The sequence below is a fragment of the Coptis chinensis genome, chromosome 3 (genome assembly GCF_015680905.1).
Source record: "Coptis chinensis isolate HL-2020 chromosome 3, ASM1568090v1, whole genome shotgun sequence".
NCBI lineage: Eukaryota > Viridiplantae > Streptophyta > Magnoliopsida > Ranunculales > Ranunculaceae > Coptis > Coptis chinensis.
In genome coordinates, this window is record NC_141458.1 from 785,989 (window position 1) to 809,634 (window position 23,646).

Here is a 23,646-nt window from a genome sequence, read left to right on the forward strand (position 1 = left end):
GAGTGGATTCAGTAAATATTTATAGTAGATACATAGATTTTGTTGCGAGGGCAATTACACTGACTTTCTTGTCTTTCTTCTATAACATAAAGTGTCTATTTTTTGAACCGTTGTAGGTAGTGATCTACCCACTGAAGATACATTTGACTGAAACAATGTATAGAATGATGTGGGAATATTTTTTCCCTGAAGAAGAACAGGATTCACAATGCCGACAGGCAAGCTGCATAGTTTTCCGGTTGCTCTGTCTGCTAACGCTCTATAATGCATAATAACTGTTGACATACTTTGAAAATGCAGGAAGTCTGGAAGGTTTCAACCACTGCTGGTTCAAAACGTGTCAAGAAAGGTGCACCTGTCCATGAAGAAGCCTCCTCAGGCAATCATTCATCCAGAGAATCTGAGGGTCCAGCCAAATTAAGTGCTTCTACAATACCACTAATTAGTGCTGTCACGAATCAGTCTTCAACTCATGGTGATGCTTCCCAAGTAGGTTTTCCAGAGCTCTTCTGTCCAATATTGAGTTATTGTGGATTTACCTCCGGGTGATTGAGTCCCAGTACTATGCTTTGCAATCCTCCTGGACTGAGACCTAAACCGACTGTATTATTCAGTCAACAAATACATTTCATTCTCATGTCAGTTGTAATAACTTGGTAAGAATTCTAGTTGAGAGATTTTGTTTGTCCATTAACTAACAGCTTTTAGGTATCAATGGTCCAAAGTAGACTTGCCATTTGTGTTAAAAGTTAAAAGATGTAACTGCTTATCCTTTTTATTCTTCTTATGACATTAATTAGACAAAACCATTTGTTTCTGTGTCTGTTTGGTATCAATGTCGACTTCCCATTTGTGTGAAAAGTTAAAATGAACACCACAACTGAGTTCTTTAATTTCTTAAGACATCAATTAGACAAAATTAATTGTTATCTCCTACGTATTGGCTTATTGCTTTCAGGCCTCAAAGTTGCAAAACCTAAAAGCAAATATAGTCTGTGGTTCAACGCCAGAGCTCAGGCGTACATCTTCATTTGACAGAACATGGGAAGAGAATGTTGCGGAGACTGTGGCTAATGAGCTAGTTTTACATGTTCATTCTTCAAGCATCTCTACGAGAAGTGGTCCGCTTACCTTCCCATGATGAAAAAAAGGTTGGAAAATCACATGATGAGAAACGAGCAAGAGCCCGAAAGATGAGGGAGTTTCACAATATCAAGATAAGTCAGGTTAGTTCAAGTCAGACTGATGATTCTCAAATAGAAATATAGTTTAATTAACTCATTTCATAATGATCTTATAGGTTGAATTGTTGGTGATTTATGAGGGGTCAAGGTTTGCAGTGAGTGATTTAAGATTACTGATGGATTCATTCCATCGTGTTGAATTTACTGGTACCTGGAGGAGATTGTTTTCACGAGTTAATTAAGAAGCATATAATTTGGGGTGTCCTTAAATCTGTAACAGGAATGCAGGCAAGTTTCATATGAACTTATAGTATGAAATTTGGTTAAGGCTCATTCTCTAGCTCACCTAAAGACATTTTATTATGTTGCTTCTTGGTATTTGTATAGGGCAAGAAGTTCAAAGATAAAGCTCACAGTCAAAGGGAACCTAGTGGAAATGCTATTCCTGACGGCGATCTCAATTTTAGTGACAGTGATGATGGCCAGGCAGGAAAATCTGATCAGTTCCCTATATCTTGGCTCAAGAGGCCAAGCGATGGAGCAGGTGATGGATTTGTGACCTCTATAAGGGGTCTTTTCAATTCGCAGCGTCGCAAGGCCAAGGCATTTGTCTTGAGGACTATGAGAGGTGATGCTGATAGTGAATTTCATGGCGAATGGAGCGATAGCGATGTCGAGTTCTCTCCCTTTGCGAGGCAACTGACCATAACAAAAGCCAGGAGACTTATTAGGCGGCACACGAAAAAGTTCAGATCAAGAGGACAAAAAGGTTTGAATTTCGCTGCTCAACCTCAAGTTTCTAATGAGTCTCATGTTTCCCTTTTGTTTCCTATTATATTTTTGTAGAAGGATGTAATAGAGAAAGGGGTAACGAAGGTGACCATCATTACCATTTCCTAGTTGCATACTGGTTGAGATGTTTAGTAGAGTCGCAGATGTAATGTCTAATGCATTGCAGTAGAGTATAAAACTTCCTCGGGCATCTCAACTCATCACCAATTTGTTTTGAGTTGGATACTCCAAAGTTTTAGATGGTTTTGGAACAAGCTATTGTATTTGGCGCAAAAGGCCCGTTTACTCCCCAACAACTAAGTATGTGCACGTATTAGGGTAAGTAGCGCCACTTGTGAGGGGACGTGTTGAGATGTTTAATATAGTCCCACATGGGATGGCAGTAGAATATAAAAGGCCCCCCTCAACACACACACACACCCAAACAGCAGCGGTAAGTGAGCAAAACTGTAGTGATACGTCAAAACAAAGTTGTTACAGTAGAGTTCAGTACATAGCATAGAAGGACATTTCCATCATTTTTTTTTATTGGTAAGCCTGTTTTAAATGAGATCAGTAACTCTTTGATGCTGGCGGGGTTCGATCCCCAGACCTATGGTATCATCACCCAAAGGTTTTACCGACTTTGCTAGTCGGCACCTGCAATACACTAAGTTACATTGACACGGGATGGCGTGTATGACATGGTGAAATATCAAAAGTTGAGGTGTGATCACATACACACGACACGGACTTGTGGAGTTGTAACCGAAACGGATTATTTTTAAAATATAGCATGTCCATGTAAAGTAGAAAAAGACGTAAGGCACCTCTTGCATTTGCAGGTCCTTGTTACTATGCAGTTTGGACTTGTAGCATTCATTATCTCACTATTTGGACGTGGCGTGTAAAATTAGATACAAAAATATTTTATAAAACAAGAACTAGACATTTACCAAGTTGGTCGGGTATAGTCTGTGAGACATTCCTGTGTTTTGATTTTTGAAAACTAAATGACCTTATTTTTTGTGGATATGATCTCCATGATAGGAAGAACATACCCACCAAAAATGAGCCTTTAAATCCTCGTGTAAGTCCACTTTTTGGGTCGGGGTGGCTGCATGGGATGATTTCACTTATTTGGGATGGCTAGAGTATGTATTAGTGTGTTACCGTAAAATTGTTATGCATGGCCATAAATTGGGAGATTATGTTGGTTTTTTCTCTTCCTTATGTGTGTCTTCACTTTTACAGGTACAGGTTCTCAACAGATTGAGTCCCTTCCACCATCGCCAAGGGAGAATACACCGTTTGAGAGTGATTATTCAAGTGAATCCTCACCTTATGAGGACTTCAATGAGTAGAGAAACTCCACGGTGTCAAATTTTTTCAAAGCATTGGAGTACAGTGGCTCTACAAGATTAGCACTTCTGGGAGCATAATTGACTGCAATTTAAATTCAGTTCAAGGTGCTAATCTGAAGGTTGGGCAAAAGTGGCTCTACATGGTGAGCACTTGGAGTATTATACAACTGACTACAAGCTGCATTTATCTCAAGTGGTGTACGAGACTTGACTGTGATCTGCACCAATCTTGAGTGGTATACCATTGATTCCAAGATGTATAGGAGTGGAAATGCCACAATTTGTTTAACTTGGTGATGGCCTTTGATCAAGATTTGAGGATATGTCACCAAGTGCCACATAAATAAATGCAGACCCTGAGGAGGTTGCTCGTCTGCACAAGCTAATAGTGGTTTGCTTTCCTGGTGATTAAGTGAAAGCACACCTGAGTTAAAATCCCATGTATTCATCGTTTTAGTCTATACAGCAGAAGTTGCCACATCAATGTACTTTCAGACTCCAACCTGAAGAACTTTTGGGGTCAACATTTTTGTATCTTTTTATGTGTACATACACGCGTGTATATTAATAGAAGAAATCTTGTTCACCAGTTTCAGTCTGAATAGTGCCAACATTTATACTCTGAAAAATTTGAAGGGCACCATAGACAAATACAATCAACGATGAGCATCAATATGTACATTATTTATTTTATTACCGGTCAAACTTTAGTAACCATAGCAAATTGCAATAGTATTCTGCTTTGGTTTTCAGATATTTGGTTTCTGCAGATATGCCACAGAAGGGAGGAAGCCAAACCGATCTTTAGGATACGTGAAGATGTGTCGTTGCCAATGCTGAGTTTTGGCTTAATACAACAAGTCTTGTTTCTCCTATGGCCAGCTTCTCACTGTGATAATTTAAGGATCTCTCTTCACTTTTTCATTCAAGTTCTGCGAAAATTACGTGTAGTAGTGAATACATTTTAAAAAATGTCTAGAAATAGGACACTTCATATATGTCAATCTAACATTTTCTGCAGTTAAAAGTTGAAACACTTATTTTTTTCTTTTCAGGTAACAGATCAAAACCGAAGAAACAAACCTGAAAAACAACAAAGACTGCTTCCATTTACTGTAACTGTAAATTTGGGGAATGGAATTTATATAAAAAATGCATCAAAAGTGGAAATGAAAACTGCTGTCAATTCTAGTTCAGAAACAGGACAATAAGTATGTATATGAAAAAAATTGAGAGAAGCCTATAAAACAACAATCAAACTCCAAACTCTACTAATCCCTAAAATAGGATACAACAACTAACAGATGACTATTAAGTCCTAATCCTAATAATAACTCTTGTTGACTTGAGAGTTGAGATAGATAAAAAACAAATAATCTAACACTATGAATACCTGTATAGGGACAACAACCTCAACCTAAATAAACAGAAAATAATCAAAGGAATGAATTTGTAATAGTAGAAATTAATAAACACATTATGCGTAGCCACTACTCTCGCTGCTCCAATTCTTTTCTTGGACATTAATTGCAAAACAGAGTTTCTGTTCTTGTTGTTTTCGAAACGACCAGATTTGAAGTTCGTGGAGATTAGGTCGAGTCAGCCCATGACGTTGAACAAAGTTCATCCACTCAGTCTTAAAAACAAATTTTTTAAAACCATGCCAATACTTGAAAGTTAGGCATGGAAACACACCTAGATTGTCGACAATCGACACTTTCAATTCCTTGTTTTTATCACCCATCAAACAAATCTTCTCAGTTTCAGTTAGGATGTGTTCAATATCTCCTGTAAACAACCACCTATTCTCTCCACGGCTTATATCAGTCTTGAACACGTTTTTCCTCTGCAACCATGTCATGTCTATTCCTCCAACACTTGCTATTGTTTCCATCATATATTCCGGCATTACTGGCTTTTCTTGAGTCACAGCATTGTTCTTCCCCTTGAATTGCATTGCACTAACTGGCGCCTTTGAGACAAACTTGATTCTTGTCACTTGTACTAGTGTCTTTAGCTTCTTTTCTGTTATGTGCCTGTTAGTAACCTGTGTTCTCTTTCTCTTTGCCGGGGGATCGGTCACTGTCTTCTTTCCAGTACCGTCCTTTACTTGGTATCTTTGTAATGAAGTTGTTGTAGGCAATAGGCCATTGACTTTGCGCTCCGTAATCTCAACGTATTCATCCCAAGTAAGAGTTAAAGAAGCTTCCCAATAGCTATCCAGTTCACCCATCTGAGAACAAGAGATAAATTGCAGTAACAAGGCAAAAGAGAGAAGAACGCTTGTTGAGAGACGAGTTAACTATGAAGGAAGCAATGAATGAATGAAGGAATGGGAGAAAAGTAGAGAGGTTATTGGAATGGAAATAGGAAACTAGTAATGCAGGGGAAATAGGGTTTCTTGAAGTGCAAGAAATAAGAGACGAGTTTCTAATTCTGTGTGTTTTGTGTTAACGGTAATGAAGAATGAGAGAGAGAAAGAAAGAGAAGTGACCGAAATAGGAATGTGTGGTTAGATTTAATTAATTTAATTTAATTTAATTACTTGAAGTTGAAGCAGAAATAAGAAACCAGTGTGACTCTCTTGTATGTGTGAGCTGTTCTTTGGTGCTGTCCAGAAGCAAAACCTTTCTTCTTGCTGTTTTTTTTGGACATTGAATTAGTTTTTAAATTCTTTGTTAAACTGAGAGCTAAATTGAACAATTTTCTTCTGTTTTAAGGAATTCAACTCACGAGCTACTACATCTTTTTGCCTATGGACTGAGATGGCATATTTGTTATGGTCTTTCACTTCTTGGCTCGATTTCTGGGTGCTGGACACTCAAATGCTACTGCCATTACTGCTTCAGCCTGATAATTGTGTCCTAGAAAGGGTTCTAGATTTTACTCGTTATGTCATGTGGATCACTTGCCAAGACATTGGAGGTTGTTCCAGGAGGCCTGGAGTTCGAGTTCATAAATGAGCAGTTATGGGTAACGATTTAACAGAAATAAGGCAACTGAATATATATGATATCATATCATAAAGACATAAACAGAATAGAGAAAATTAAAGAAAAATGTAAACCCAAAACCCTGACATGTGAAGCGGAGTTTCATACAGCAAAGTTTCTGCAATAGTTCTAATGATTCACTAAGATGATCCTATATTCCTATTTACCGTCTACACTCAAACCTGTCTAAAAAAGCAACTACAAATATAACAATGGAGAATACATCGTTTGAACGCGATTATTCAAGTGGATCCTCACCTTATGAGGACTTCAATGAGTAGAGAAACTCCATGGTTTAATTTCTTCAAAGCATTGGAGTACAGTGGCTCTACAAGATTAGCAATTCTGGGAGCATAATTGACTGCAATCTAAACTCAGTTGGAGGTGCTAATCTGAAGGTTGGGCTCTACATGGTGAACACTCTCGGAGTATTATACAACTGACTACAAACTGCATTTATCTCAAGGGGGACTTAACTGTGATCTGCACCAATCTTGAGCGGTATATCATTGATTACAAGATATATAGAAGTCGAAATGCCACAATTTGTTTAACTTGGTGATGGCCTTGGATCAAGATTTGAGGATATGTCACCGAGCATCACAGAAATAAATGCAGACTGAGGAGGCTGCTCGTCTGCACAAGCTAATAGTGGTTTGTTTTCCTGGTGATTAAGTGAAAGCACCTGAGTTCAAGTCCCTTGTATTCATCGTTTTAGTATATACAGCAGAAGTTGCCTCCTTTGCACATCAATGTACTTTCAGATTCCAAATAGCAGGACATCAGTATGATTGTTTGAACAACAAAGAATAAAAAATCAGGCTTTGGCTCCATTATTATGGATGCATTGTATTTCTTGACAATTTCTGGGAGTGTACACGGTGTAAGGAGAAAATGGCTGCTAAGTAAATTAGACATAATGTTCACCAATAATCTCCAAAAGAACACATCCCCTCTCTTAAATGATGAAATCGCTTTGCATCTCTAGCAATTATCTCTCTTCCAACTGCTTTGGAAGATAGGGGGTGTAAAACGGGCCGGGCCAGGCTGGCCCGGCCCGGCCCTCAAATCATAAAGCCCATATGATTTGAGGGGCGGCCTAAAACCAACCCTTATGTTATGAGGGTCGGGCCTGTGAGGGCCAACACTTGAATTATACAGCCCTTGCCCTCACCTCAGCCTAGGGGTGATAATTTGGCCCTCAGGCCCTCAACCCGGCCCTCAAAAAAATGGCGTCAAAACCCCTCAAAAGTTGGCCCTCACAGATTTTGGTGATTTGTCAAACCCTCTCATGCTTGTTAGGCGAGGCTAAAAGGTCTGAGGATTACGGTCCGGCCCCAAGATTTGGCCCCTTCCAAGCCCCCTCACTTGGCCCTCAGTATTTTTTTTTTCGATAAGATATATTTTATTTTTTTACATTATATATGTAAGGTACCACAATTATCCCTATTTGAACTAAATATTTTCACTACAAATAATGTTTAATAATAGTAGTTTACCACATATCATATGAGGTATTTTGTAATTTGAGTAAAAGAGTTCAAATATAAAAAGAAAAGTGAATTATAATTATTTTGTGTAAACCCAAAATAGAGGTGATAATTTATGTATTATACTATATATTTGTGTAAACCCTAAAAGAAAACCATATTTTCTTGTTATTTTACATTATATTTATGTATTATACTATAATTATCTAAATTGTATAAAAAAAATTATTAAATTAGTTTTCAATAGGGGATAAATTATAACATAATATAATATATGCACTTTTGTAATTGATTTAATGATATGTATATAAGTCATACATAAAGCAAATCCAACCTAACAACATAGTTAAGTATTGAAAATGTAGATATTTTAAGAATATCATCTCTTCCACCATCTCTATCTATTTTTTTCTAAAGATATAAGAATTAGTTTTGTATACTTATATACATATCATTAAATCAATTACAAAAAAAAAAAAAAAAAAAAAAAAAAAATTACAAAAAAAAATTACAAAAAAAATAGTAAACTAGTGAAGTATAATTAGACCGGCCCTGGGCCGCCCTCATTTGGCCCTCAAAAAATGAGGGCCGGGGGGCGGGTTAAGGGCTGAGTTTTCATGCTTGACCCTACTCGACCGCCCCTCAATATCAAATAGGCGGAGTGACCCGCCCCTCAATCATGAGGGCTTTTATGGTTTGAGGGCGGGGCTAGCAGCCCCGCTTTTTATCACCCCCTACCTTTTTAAAACCATGGCCGGTCCATGGGTAGGCATCATAACTTGTCAATTATTCAAAACTCTTGAATACAACTTGTTTAGACTTCATTAACATATTTGGTTTTATCGATTTCATTAACCTGATTAACATATTCATTACAAAAAATTCAAACCTATCAAACTTCATTAACATATACAATGATAGAATATATGAATATATTATATAGGATAGAGATATATCCATATAATGGGTTGTATCCTATAGAATATATTTATATATTCTAACAATATATATATTCTGAGAGAGAACCTTCATTACAAGACTTCATTATATCAACTATTATACTTGAAATTTACATTTCTACCTAATAATAATAAGTAAAACTTAAAATCCTAAGGGTATTATACGTAATTTTGTTTAGAAAATCTAAATATCAATGAGGGCCTTAATACGGACTTTGTGAGGGTTTTAGAGGGCCGGCCTCATGTTTCCATATCTAGGCCCTTACCCTCCCCTCAAAACATGAGGGTCGGGGCCCTGCCCTCCTCAAATGCATCACGGGCTTAAATTGCTTTTTTTTTTTGTCTATGGGCTGGGTCGGGTCGGGCGGGCGGAGGGCTTGAGGGCCGTTTTTACACCCCTTGGATACATACTTTATCCACGTGTGACAATCACCACAAACTCTAAGGTTCTTGAAAATCCTGATACAAGTAGTCTTGTTTCTACTATTCAAGAGCCCAAAGGCTATGGCCAGCTTCTCACTGTGATAATTCAAGGATCTCTCTTTCTCCTTTCATTCAAGTCCTGCAATACAAATCCAGTGTCAGGAACATAACCCAAAACCTTAATTCTTTCGCTTAAACGCTCTAGCTCTTCATCAATCTCTGTTGCCCTCGGATGTGATAAATCTCCAGCCATGAAAGTCTCCACCTCTTTATCAACCTCAATCCAACTCATTGCAGGGGCTTTCTTCAATTTCATTTCCTTGATTATTGTTTTCATCTTAGTTACCTCATTCCAATGTCCAGTCGAAGCATAAATGTTTGTTAACAGGAGCCAAGTTCCCAGAAACTTGCGTGTTGAAAGAAAGAGTGGGTGTTCTGAGATCATCATTACGTTCTGCCAAAACCTGTAACCGCTCTCTCGGTCCATTTTGGGAAAATCTAGTTATTGTGCGACTTCATTTTGGTATACCTGCTATATGTTGGTGTAGGAGAAAACACATTTCTGTTTAGGAGAATCGGGGGAAGACAGGAGATAATGTTTCAACACTTAAGTTTACATACACAGTTTTAAGGGCATCTCAAAGATTAAGAATAAGACCCTTGGCAAAATTGATTCTCTCCTTTGCAGTATCAGGAGTCCAATAAAAAGGGTTTTTTCTTTCTTTCTTTTAACCCCATTTCCTTTTTGTATTACTATATAAATGTATATATTGTATGCTATATGAAACTTGAGTGCAAGTGCATTTACAACTTGAAAAATCCAAAGCAAAAGTACATTTGATGAAATAAGTCTCCACCAAATTTTGCAATAACCTCCTGTCTACTCAGAGAATCTAATATAAGAACACCTCTAGTAAAAGAACAATCTACAGTTCCGCACACTCAGAAGATCTGATAAAAGAACAATCCTCCGGAAAAAAAACACGAACAATCATCATATGTACTCATGGAATCTGGTAAAAAGCAATCACCCTATGTAGTTGGCAAATCTGGAAAAAGAACAACAAAATTATGTGTTTTACTAAATTGACAATTTCAATTACTAGACTACTAATACAAGACGTATGCACTATCGATACTCTCAATCTTCAGAAAACATTTATCAGCTAACCTAGATCCAATAACAAAATATATGACCGAAATTTTTAGTTATAATGCCAATACATGTGACTTTACATTAAGACGAGACTAAAATATCCAACAGAGTATAAGACGCCTTAGTATTATCCTTTTAGAAATTCCAACTGAAGCCAATACGAAAAAACATATAGATTGAAAATATGATGAGCAGTCCGCAACTCATTCCGTAACATGAAAACAACAATTCAAAATGTATATCTGCTATTAGGCATGAAGTTACGAAAGGACTATACGACCTATCCCTATCATGCCACAATACTTAGTCAAAATATGCTAGAAACCCAAATGAGAGGGGCGCATCCAAACATACATTGCTCCACTACCAACAACTTCAAGAGTAACGGAAAAAATTAGTTTAGTGAGCACAGGAACTTACCATGACTGGTACTTGTAACCTACTGATGTTTGGAGCTTGAAGGATTCTTCCCTGAGTTCTCTGTTTGCACATCTTGCACATCTGATGCCTGTCACAGTTCAACAAAGAAAATAAATTATTTAATGGTTGTCCAAACAAAACCATTCATGAAAATACAATGATTTCAGACATGTATTGCTGGTGGAAGCTTCAACTACTAATAAACATCAATTAATTTGAAACACCTAAAACTGGGGTTTAGACCTTCAACAAGAAGAAATATTCTCTAAATTCTCTTAGAATTAATATTCGATACTAACCATCTAACAATGAAGGCCTAGATGCCTTTATATTAAAAACCACAATCCTAATTCTAGTTAGACTCCAAAATAGAAACCTTACTAATTAACCTACATCGAATACAAATAGGAACCCAATGATATTAACCTATTACTAATTTAATACATTCCTCTTGATTACACTCTCGAACACAGAACCTACATAAACGTGTGCTTTTATTTCACTTGAGCTCTAAGAGTTTAGGCATTTATGTTGATAACTTGACCTGGAGCTTATGTTTTATCTGATTCCTATTGATGAACCGGCGCAGCATTGAGAAAGCAAACTCGGATGGAGAACTAGTTAATCAATCATAACCATGGGTTGAAAACCGAATTGTTAGACAAACTACCACTGTCCATGTCAAGAGGGTACAAAGCAGTAGGCAGAGGACTACATGAATAGTTCGGGTGTTAACATATAAAGAATCGGTTTTTCACCCACTTTACTGCCTCCAGCCATGGTGCCAGTGTTGGTTGACCATCTACCACCACTCGCACCATGTCAAGAGGCAGTAATTAGATGAATTCTTGATGTAACGGGTAGCGCACTACTCTTCTCAAAGTGCAGTTTATTATTCTTCTCTATATGTCTTTCACTATAGCTCAACATCAAATAAAACAAACTCAGCAAATCAACAAACAAACTGTAAAGCTCTACTTTGCTTCGCGCCCTATTTTTAGGAAAATAACACTAAGTCACTGCGTTTGAAGGTGCAATAGCGCATACTTATTACCAGTTTACATTTTCGTCAATCAAAATGCAGTATGGATGATTTCATACATTCCATCATAAGATTACAAAAGATGGTATAGCGAGTATCTGTTGCAACATCTTCCGAGAAAATCACCGAAATGGATCAAAATTTTCAAATCGCTTCTTGAAAGCATCTGTCATTTTTGTTTCCTCTTCTTTACTAAGCTTACAGTTCCTCCAATCAGCCCTATTTGGTACGTTCAACAACCCTGCCAAAACCTGAAATGTAGGATATGCTGCTATATGTTAGTATGTCCAATCCATTGTTCTCAAGAAGGAAAAAAAAAAGGAGTAACAAGAGCTATTCCAATGAGACATCCTAAACATTATCAGTATTCACAAATACACTCCACTTTTCCGAGCCAATTTCATGATTAACTCGAGTGCATGTTGAAGGTTTATCATCTAAAGAGCAAGATGCCACCTAAAAAAAACAAAAAGATGCGACAAAAATAAAAAGTAGCCCATCACCCGGACTCCAAATGGTGAGATGGCTGATAAAAAAGGAACACAGTTAAACGCGAGGTCCTGATTTTGTCCACCATCATGTTTTGACCCACAATTGAATACTTCAAGGTCACTTTCACATCAATATTTGGTGCAACTCATTCTCCTCATTCCTAAATTTACACTCAATTTGTTAATCCAGATAATTCACACCAACAACATAAATTTGTTGATTCGGCATTTCAGCCCAAAGGCTTTAGCTGAAACCGGCTGATCAATGCAGACTTCTAACAATAGTATTCAGAACAGTGTATTGCTGAAAGAAGAAAGGTATATCTCTCAGAAAACATATATTGCTTGCGTTGTGTGGTAAGTTGATGATTAGAGGTTCTGAAACTCTATGGGAACAAGCAAAGCATAAAAAAAAATTGATGCATTAGAGGTTCTGAAAATCTGAAAAGAAAGATAAGTTGATATGCATAAGCTCTAACTTCAAAAAAACATCAATGAGTATAAGAAGGATAAGTTGATCTGCATACCTCACGTCCGAATTGCGCTGGGAATTTCTCATTTCCCTCAATTGAGTGTGATAGTAGTGTTCCGTCTGGAAGTTCCACATAGAAAATACTCACTTTCCTACTGGATTGTATTTTCAAAAAAAATCTCCGTTCAGATGTATCTTTGTCTGCAAAAAGAATCAAGAGAATATAAGTGAGATCATGGCAATCTAGGAAATGCTGTATGTTATTGAGATGAGGCTTGGTAGAGCTGCCTTTGCATTGAAGACAATTCAGTCTACAAAGTTGTTTACTTAACTAAAACTTAGTTGGCCAACAGACCACAGTCATTGGAAGTTTTAGGAACTGTAGCAAAGCATATGACAAGAAGAAAGAATTGAATCACAGAGCGTCAAACTACATTTCAACATGGGTAACTGTCTGACTCTTCAACGACTAGAAAGTTTGAGGCATTTGGTTTAACTATTAACTTGTGGTCCTATTCATTGTTGGAGTTTTCTTACTGTGGGAGAGGCCTCACATATCTTGAGCCTTTTCTATTTGGTTCTTTTTCTCTTTTTTAAAGAACAAAAAAAAAATCTCACTAAGGTTTGTTCTATTCCTATAATGATCTAACTTAATATACTCATTTGCTTTACAAATTAACAAGTGAACATTGCTTATTACTTACCGATAATAAAACTAATAATGATAAAATTAAATAAATAATAATAATAATAAAAGTAATAATAATAATAAAAGTAATAATAATAGTAATAGTAATAAATGTTGCTTATCAGGAAAAGAAAGTGTACATCATAAAAAAGAAAGAAGACATCATGATGAGATTTTAAACCATGAGAATACTAGGGACACTGCACGAGAACTAGTAAGAACAAGGTAACTCACTGGAGTTGCTTTCTACGAACTTAAATCCTACTCTTTCAGCAGCTAAAGTGAAAACCCCTTGGACTAAAGATGCTTTCGGCACAGGAATGGGAACAGCCTGCGAAAGTTACAAATTGTTTTTACACGAATTCAACAAATTTGCGAAAATATGGCAATAGTATAAAAAGAGTGATTCTTTTGCTTTGGAGAGTTAACATTTGTAGCCTGTCAGTTTGTGAATGTAACCCCCCTGATACTGTGTATAAGGCCACTTGAAAAGGTTTTGCATGTATCCAAGCAATTGGTTAGGGCAAATTCCAATAATCCTATTAACCCTCGGGATAAATAGACTCATAGGCTATGTGTATTAATTCATACTGCCTCTGCTTCAGCTTAGAAGCATCAAAATGGATTTCAAAATACCATCGCATTATGAATTTTCTAACCCCACCAGATGACTATTCAAGTTCACAAAGAAAACAGACGATCATTAGTTCTTCAACTAGTAAGCTATTATTAGGGTGGCACTTATTTATTTTATCAGAAATATGGTGTGAATTTTTTTCAAACGCAATGATTTTGTGGGGATTATCTACACGAGCAGGAGAACATCCTCCAACAGCTCTCTTTAAACTTTACAAGGGCAAATTCATATTTATATAAATGGACATCCTACCAGCAAAAAATAACTAAATAAGTAATACAAAAATAAAAATAAAAAATTGCAAGCCAACTTGCTTTGCCCGCCCCCCACCCAAAAAGAAATAAAAACCCGACAACAGCTTTAAAAGGACATATAACATTTGCTTTCTCTAGCATGGATATATAAGCAATCAACTACTAATACAAGCACTTTCTAACCAAACACTTGACAGAAGATCTTCTTACCTGAATATTAGTATGACCGATGTGTTTGGAAACCCACTCAAAAAAGACAACTTCCTTGCCCTGGCTCTTGAAATACATATTCAGTGCTTTTTTCAATCTTTCTACCTCCTTTTCTATTTCAGGTTCTACATCAAGAACATTAGAAGAATGCTCAATAGGTACTATTAATGCATGATCTTCGACTAACGGCCCCTTAGCAAGTGTACAATAGAAGTTTTCTCCTATGCATAGTATAAGATGTGACTCGACATTGGGGCTTGACAAACAGAACCAGCATTCTTTAGACCTGAAAATTAATGGCAGAAGTGGCAGGTTAAAACATGGATTGGCAAGGCATGACTATACTGAAATATCCACATTACTACAACTTTTTTAGAACATAAGAATGGTGCTGGAATAAAATAATGATCACTTTACAATACAAAATGGCTCAAGATGTCAAACAGAACATGACAGAAAATAAATATCCCATTTTGTCAATTGCCCCAACATGCTCTGGAGGAACACAAATGTATAACAGTTTCTACAATACCAAACCTACCTGCTAGCTTTTTTAGAACTTTGTTTCCCATGAGAAATTTCCTCAGCCATGTCAACTAAGCTATGCTTGAAATTACACTCAGGACCCCTTTCGCATTTTCCTTTGTTTAGAAAATCAAAGCAAACACCTCTCAAAAACTGCTCCCTCCCATCCATGTCATGCTGAAAGTTGCACTTCTCATCCTGTAAACAAGAACCTGAAGAAACAAATTTGAAACACAACTTTTCATTCTTCCCACTCCCATGCCTCTGCCTTTTTTGTGAGACATCATAGCGCCAATATTGTGTGTCAGAAACACCACTGTTAGGCCTCTTTGAGACGTTTTTAGCATGAGTTCCACCCTCTTTATGTGAATATGGAGAAAAGGTCGTGTTTGGGGGATTCATAGAAATTTCCGTGCCGGACATGTTGGACGCTGGAGTAGGAGAAATCGCATGAATAAATTTCTGAGAAGCAGGGTATAACGTACTAAGAGTCACAATACATCTTCAAACTATATCCAAGTGACAGTAGCAGAAAAAGTAGGACACTATTATGTTCGCTACAGATAAGATAAACAAGTATCCTTCCAATTAACAATTGGAAAATCTGCATGCAGAAGCATAAGATCACGAATTTCACATAATTATGAACAGAAAAAAGTAAAAACTTCAGATGATTTAAAGAGTTAAATATAGAAATCATTAAACACGGACATTCATTCTAAACAAGTCTGCCTCCTCTCCGAAAATAAATACTTTAAGCTGTAAAGGTCAAAGGTCCAATTCAAGGGACAACTTTGCAGATGATGTATGATGCTCAGCTTACTATTAGGGAGCAGCAGGAGCAATAATCCCAGGCTACAGTTCCCATTTATCGATAGAAAGACACACTATATCTAAGAACTTCTCCAGATATTAACTCTAATACTGTTCACCGATTCTTAACAGATATTTCAAAGTTTTTACCAGTGACCAGTACAATGTCCAGAATCACGTGTTCAGGTTCTAGAGTAGTTTGCTCCCTTCAAACAATCTAAGTTGTCAAACAAAATTTCTTATTCTCTATTGATATAAAAAAAAAACGTACCACTAATGCAAATTGGACTGTTGTATTGTACATTGAACTCCCTTAGCAAGGAGCTAAGGAAAAGGAAAGTTGTACACCCAAAAAAAAAAAAAAAGTTACACTGCAAGAGATATTCTTCAAACAAGAATTGTACAGGATATATTAGTGTAAAGTAGAACATAACGGTTTTGGAGATAAAAATATCAATTATCGCTTTTGAACTAAATACAAGGTTAAGCAAGAATCGTAAGCCAAGACATCACTTTCTACATTGCAACCTCTGTTGTTTTATTAACAAACATGCAAAATTTTGTGCCATAGAATAGGCATCAGTTTTTCCAGTAAGCACATATGTCTACATATCTATATGGAAAACTATATACAAATAAAATAAAAAGAGTTTTATAGACATAACCCCCCACAACTTTGGCCAATTAGACATGATCCCCCCAATTCTTTAAACAGTAGTGTTGAGGTGTCTTCAAAAACGTCTTTGCTTTGACAAGCAGACCTACCACCACCACCCCAACAAAAAAAAAATACCCAACAGCTACAAGTACTTTATCTGATGTAGCTTTACTGTTGGTTCTTTCTTTCTTTCTTTTTTTTTTTTTTTTTTTGGGGTTTGTGTGTGTGTGTGTGGGGGGGGGGGGGTGGGGTGGGTCAGGTTTAATTGGCCAAAGAAATGGCGCATTCAGAGAGAGGGAGAGATTACTTCCAAAACAATGTGGTTGACATGTATTCTTTGAAACATGGATGAGGAAAAGCGTAGTAGCTAACGAAAATGAAACTGAGAATTTTATAAGAAGAGAGCCTCCACTGTTGGAATCTCTTCCCGTATCAGTGATTTATTAAACCTGCTTTTCAAGATTTTCGCAACCATCTGAGAGAGAGAGAGAGAGAGTTTTTGTGTGAAGGAGGTGTCGTGTTGGTCGCAGTTCCATAGTGTTTACGAGGAAGGACTGTGAAGGGTGAAAAAGAAAGTCGGGCTTCCCAAGCTCAGAAACTTAGTTGCAAGTAAAATTACTCTTGCATTTATCGCAAAAAAACTTCTTATATCATTTTACAACGAGAAAAGAATCTTGGAATATAATTACAGACCGCCATCAACTACATGCAGTAAACCAAATGTATCAACATCTCTCCAGTTTCCTCAAACAAAGTATCGAATGAGCAGCCTTGCAGCCGCTCACCTAAAAGACATTATTCTCTACAAACAGAACATATCTATATGCAATTCTAGCACCAATAAAATTTTATAAATTTAATGCTACATTTGGAATTATCCAAAACTGTAAATGATACGAGTTCTTTATTGTGTGTTATGAATAAATAAAGAAATAAAAATAAATAAATTACCTGTTTATCTTTGTTTCCAACAGGAGCAAGACCCAAGAAACGGGTTACATGAACAGCCTCATTATTAAGATATGGTTCACGTGCATAATAAACACCTTTTGTACCTGCAACATGATACCTGTAGAGTACAAGATAGTGCACACTCAAACGATAGGATCTGAAATAAAAAAATACTTAAGTTCATTATGGGCAAGCTCAAAGCAAAGACATAGCGCATATAAGTTGTACGTTTATTTTTTGCGATCACATTATGTATTAGAATTTGAATCATACTTTTGCCCCTGGCTATGCCACTATTGAAAAACTTGTTGCCCTAAAAAGTTTTGCCACAAGTTACCGCTATTACTTTCATACTACAAGCTGTATTGATTGTATAATGTCATAAGACGTTTCTACTTGATACAATTATTCACTTTGATATGAAAGTGGTCACCTAGATAGCATCAGAAACAGTCAGTGCCTCACCTAAACAACTAATCAATAGACAACTGGATATCACCACAATTTCTTTAAAAGGTATTCTAAATCATTTAGAACATGCATGTGTGCATATAAATAAATGAATAGAAAACATATAAGACAAAATAACAAAACATAATCAGATCCAAAACAAGTAATGTTGCAGTTCCTGGAATTGCAACGCGGATTGAAGAGCATGCCGCATTAATCGAGGCTACAATAAAAAAAAAATGTAAACTGGGTAGAGTTGAATTTCGCCTCCAATGATACCATGTGAGACCCATTGGATCAAACCCATAACCAAAGACAATAAAAATGGCCGAGCTCCACAAGCCTTCCAAGCAAGAGAGAGGATAAACGTCTCTCACCCGAAAAGAAAAAGGATGCAGGTCTTCTCTGTATGCCTGCATCAGAACCTACTGGGAATAAAAGACTGATCACTGTAGATTCTCTAAAAGGCAATTCAAATGCAGCTGTTTTTGAGACTCCAAATGGCTTTTGTTTTTTGTTTTTTGTTTTTTTTTATGAGCAGTCGAAGTTAGTTCAGTCATTCCAAAAATTACAAAAAGGTAATCCCCACTTAGCAAGATATTGTGGTACAAGATTATGCACACCCCCAAACGAAAAAGAAAGACCTTTGATCTACAATGTTTTCCCAGCTAACCACGAAGTCTTGAAATCTTAAGGTCTTCAAGTCCGCCACCCCTAGAGTCCTGGACCAATCATAGAGTACTTCCTTGATCTCCAACAAGACTTTAAATGTTCCCCAAGTTTTTTGCTCAAATTGGCTACGATTTCTTCTGTTCTATACCACCCGAAATACTGGTCTAGGTAGGTGCTCAGCAATCGACCTTTATTTTGAAGATAGAGCGTGTTTCATAAACCCCCCAATGCCCCATCAAGTGCATCCTCGATCCTAGTTGGCGGTGTCCAAGGATTGTTGACAAAGCGAAAAATAATTACAGCATCTTCTTAGCAAAAGAACACCAGATGAAGACATGATCCACATCCTCTCCAATCTATATGCAAAAATAGCATCCATTATTAATGTTCCTTTAGCAATTAGCTTGTCTATGGAATGAACCCTCCTTAGAAACGTCATCCAAGTAAAGAATGACACCTTCAAAAGAATATAAGGCAAGCAATTCCTCTTAATAGGGAAATCCACTATAATAATCCCTTGAGGTCTCAAGTCTCAACACTTGTCTCACCAAATTCGTGGCAGACCCTATGAAAAGATTTCACCGTGAATACTTTCATTTTATCCCCCCTCCAGAGGCACCCATCTTCTTCCCCAAATGTATCCCCCTCTTGATAAATAGTACCCAAAAAGTTGATGCAATCAGATAACTCACAACCGTTTAAACTCCTCAAGGTAACTTTCCACTACCTCCCATTCACACCTCTTCTAGCATAATCTCCTACATTGGCATTTTTGTTTGTCACGGGATCATAGATAGTAGCATATTTTTCACTGTGGTCTCTCTCCTAGCCATGAGTCATACCAAAAGATATGGAACCATTCTCTCCATGTAGGAGAATAACCCCTTTAGAAGATGATCCTCCGTATTGTAATAAAATAAGGACCCGAGGTTGCTTTGTTTTCCATTCACTCTCCCCATCCCCATAATTATCGAATATTACCCTCCTCCAAAGATATTCCTTTTCTTCTCCATATCTCTGCAACCATTTTGCTAGCAATGCTTCTCCCATGGCAGATAAATACTTACACCCAAGACCGCCTTCTTCTTTACTAAGACTAAGTGTCTCCCACCTAACGCAATGAATCTTCTTCTTATCCTGACTACTTCCCTTTAAACACCATCTCTAATTGGCCAAACACTCCTTTAGGAACAGCAAAAAGAGAAGAAAATAAGCTATAGGGATGCCTAGCAACAGAACATGCCCCTAACAATTCACGAACGTTTCTACTTGATACAATTATTCACTTTGATATGAAAGTCACCTAGATGGCTAGATAGCATCAAAAACAGTCAGTGCCTCACCTAAACAAGAAGTTGTACGTTTGTTTTTTGCAATCACATTATGTATTAGAATTTGAATCACACTTTTGGCCCTGGCTATGCCACTACTGAAAAAATTGTTGCCCTAAAAAGTTTTGCCACAAGTTACCGCTATTACTTTCATAATACAAGCTGTATTGATTGTATAATGTCATAAGACATTTCTACTTGATACAATTATTCACTTTGATATGAAAGTCGTCACCTAGATAGCATCAAAAACAATCAGTGCCTCACCTAAACAACTGATTAATCGATAGAAAACTGGATATCACCACAATTTCTTTAAAAGGTATTCTAAATCATTTAGAACATATAAAGAAATTAATAGAAAATATATAGGACAAAACAACAAAACAGAATCAGGTAATGTTGCAGTTCCTGGAATTGCAACGTGAGGAAGAGCATGCCAGACACTGAGGCTATAATAAAAAAAAAATGTAAACTGGGTAGAGTTGAATGCTCGCCTCCAATGATACCATGTGAGACCCATTGGATCAAAGTGCGTAGGTTACATTGACACTCCGTATCGGACACAGCAAAATATCAAAATTTGAGATAAATTACATGCAATATGTGTCCAACATGGACACGTATCCGACACGGATTTTTTTCAAAATATGGCGTGTCCATATAACCTAAGATCAAACCCATAACCAAAGATAATAAAAATGACGAGCTCCAAAAGACTTCCAAGCAAGAGAGAGGATAAATGTCTCTCACCGAAAAGAAAAGGATGCAGGTCTTCTCTGTATGCCTGCATCAGAACGTACTGGAAATAAAAGACTGATCACTGTAGATTCTCTAAAAGGCAATTCAACAAATGCAGCTGTTTTTTGAGACTCCAAATGGTGTTTTATTTATTTATATTCTTATGAGCGGTTGAAGTTAGTTCAGTCATTCCAAAAATTACAAAAAGGTAATCCCCACTTAGCAAGATATTATGGTACAAGATTATGCACAACCGTTTAAACTCCTCAAGGTAACTTTCCACTACCTCCCATTCACACCTCTTCTAGCATAATCTCCTACATTGGCATTTTTGTTTGTCACGGGATCATAGATAATAGCATATTTTTCACACTGTGGTCTCTCTCCTAGCCATGAGTCATACCAAAAAGATATGGAACCATTCTCTCCATGTAGGAGAATAACCCCTTTAGAAGATGATCCTCCGTATTGTAATAAAATAAGGACCCCGAGGTTGCTTTGTTTTCCATTCACTCTCCCCATCCCCATAATTATTGAATATTACCCTCCTCCAAAGATATTCCTTTTCTTCTCCATAACTCTGCAACAATTTTGCTAGCAATGCTTCTCCCATGGCAGAGAAATACTTACACCCAAGACCGCCTTCTTCTTTACTAAGACTAAGTGTCTCCCACCTATACTAAGACTAAGTGTCTCCCACCTAACGCAATGAATCTTCTTCTTATCCTGACTACTGCCCTTTAAACACCATCTCTAATTGGCCAAACACTCCTTTAGGAACAGCAAAAAGAGAAGAAAATAAGCTATAGGGATGCCTAGCAACAGAACATGCTCCTAACAATTCACAAACAGTTTTGTTTGATCAGTAGAAGAAGTTCAATTTTCGACAAAGTATCAAAATGAAATTCATCAACGTTGGGCATTAATTTGGATAACTTGTACAAAACTATTCATATCTGGAATCCTTTTTCAAATGTCCAAGAGCTGACAAGGTTAGCATTGCATGAATACAACTATATTCTACAGATCCAAATATATATTACTTATCATAGTAGCTTACCGAGGCTTGATATCTGCAACTAACTCCGAGATGACAGGATCAGTACACGTCAAATCTGTAACTTCATGTTGTGCCTCTCCTACAACAGCTCCTTCTGAGACACCACTTGGCCATTCATTAGTGATAAAGTGTCAAGGAATTTACTTATAATTCTTGATCATAGTTTACACAAAAAAGACGATAACTAAACAATGGAAATGGAAAAGGATATGTTAAAAACAAATCAACTATTTCAGGCTCTTCCGCCCACGCTCGAAGTGCATCAATGTCATCCTGATTGTACAATGGACATCTACCTGATAGATAAGTAATGCATAACCCTACAAATAAGCAACACCAAAAAGTAAATAAATAAGTAATTTTGTAAATGTAAATATATATGAATTAATAAATTACCATGAAGAGTGAATTTGCCACTGCCTTTTAACCAAAAAAGATTATTACAAATCTTCAACCCATCCATTTTAAACCCTTTATTCTCCATTCGAGCATTAGAGAGAACTTTGGCAGCACCAAACCCATAGTCACCAATGAAGTAAGTAGGAATAGGGATTTGAGATCTCCCATCAATGTAGTCCATTAATTCGTTTAATTGATCATCAGAAGAGTCGGGAAAAAACTGGCCTACACAGAATAAAGCATCGAATGGACCGGTTGCTTTTGTTACGGTTGAGACTCGTTTGTAGAGTTGGTTGAGTCGACCGAAGACGTCGCCACAAAGAAGGATTCTTGGAGGAGGAGGAGGAGGAGGAGGAGGAGAAGCCATGTTGAAGTGAATGTGAGAAATGAGTGGCAAGCTCAAGTTACCCTATTTGTACTGTGGACTTCACAGATAAAACAAAGCCCTACACCCAAGCCCTACCCAGTGGGTAGTTTACTTTGGACTTTGGAGACAACACATTATTAACTTTATTAACTAGTATAATGCCATACGAGAGGAGAGAAAGAGGGATGAAGGGAAGAGATGAGGACAGATAGAAACCAACCAAATGTCCAAATGACATTTTGAACACATATCCCTCTCATCCCAAAACGTTTGCTCCGCTCACTTGATTAACTAAGTCTAGAGTAAATGAAGGTTTGGCCGATTTTGGCTCCTTGATATTAACTAGTAATCTGCCTATTTTCACTTATTCACCGTTTAATAAATTATGAACATGAGGTTGAACTACTTCAACAACAATTGTATACTTGTACTCCCATAAGAGCATTTCTAGGTAGTAGTAGTATCACATGCATGTTTGAGGCTGAAATTTGAGGCAAGTATCTGCAAATTTTGACCAACTCTAGATGGAGGCAAATAACAGTCGCAAATTTAGAATAGGACCTACCACCCCTGCAACACTACTACTGTCGCGCGACACTCCCAATGTCACCCCAAGTTGAAAAAAAAAAAAAAAAAAAAACAATCCAAGTGACATTCCCACTGTCACGCCAAATTGAAAAAGTTCAAAAAAAAATTCCACGCGACATTGGTAGTGGATTGGCAATGACGCGCGACACTACCAATGTCGCGCCGCATCCCCATCCAAAACCGCAAATTTTCATCCACGGATGCGGCTAGACAGGTGATACTTCCACATTTGCCTCCACCTAGAGATGATTTTTCGCAAAATTCTGAATTGTGGAGCCAAATTTGTAAGTGATATGATACTTCCACCTAGAGATGCTCTAAGGTATTAGAATGAAACTGCAAAGTCATGAGATATTATCACAATTTGTGTCAAGATGAAATGTAAATGTTAAGGTGATAAGGGCATTTCCAATGGGGGGTGTAAAATTACACCTCCACTTAGGCTCCACGTAGGTGTCATTATGATTTTACACCTCTAATTGTATACTATTATATACAGGATTTGAGTTTAATCTCCCTGGTTAACAATTGGGTCCA

General features: G+C 37.1%; 1 protein-coding gene and 1 pseudogene across 4 annotated transcripts; one reads left to right on the forward strand and one right to left on the reverse strand.

The window, feature by feature from the left end:
- The first annotated feature begins 279 nt into the window (after nucleotides 1-279).
- LOC147507042 (protein SABRE-like) lies at nucleotides 280-4,014 on the forward strand (annotated as a pseudogene). The gene is made up of 5 exons (XR_015217523.1): nucleotides 280-489; nucleotides 959-1,226; nucleotides 1,301-1,472; nucleotides 1,572-1,953; nucleotides 3,210-4,014. The product of XR_015217523.1 is annotated as a protein SABRE-like (transcript).
- Nucleotides 4,015-11,780: 7,766 nt separating this feature from the next.
- Nucleotides 11,781-22,556, reverse strand: LOC147507043 (zinc finger CCCH domain-containing protein 64-like). 3 transcript variants are annotated; one of them, XM_086599767.1, is made up of 9 exons: nucleotides 22,152-22,556; nucleotides 21,967-22,075; nucleotides 21,756-21,875; nucleotides 17,502-17,619; nucleotides 15,096-15,541; nucleotides 14,555-14,840; nucleotides 13,688-13,784; nucleotides 12,821-12,966; nucleotides 11,781-12,070 (listed from the first exon to the last, which is right to left on the reverse strand). In XM_086599767.1, the coding sequence occupies exons 1-9, from the start codon at nucleotides 22,519-22,521 to the stop codon at nucleotides 12,035-12,037; spliced, it is 1,728 nt and encodes a 575-aa protein (XP_086455893.1). In that variant the 5' UTR covers nucleotides 22,522-22,556; the 3' UTR covers nucleotides 11,781-12,034. The 3 variants fall into 3 exon arrangements, with proteins under 3 accessions (XP_086455893.1, XP_086455891.1, XP_086455890.1); XM_086599765.1 differs by having other exon boundaries at nucleotides 11,781-12,053; nucleotides 21,967-22,051; nucleotides 22,152-22,548; XM_086599764.1 differs by having other exon boundaries at nucleotides 11,781-12,053; nucleotides 22,152-22,544.
- Nucleotides 22,557-23,646: the final 1,090 nt, after the last annotated feature.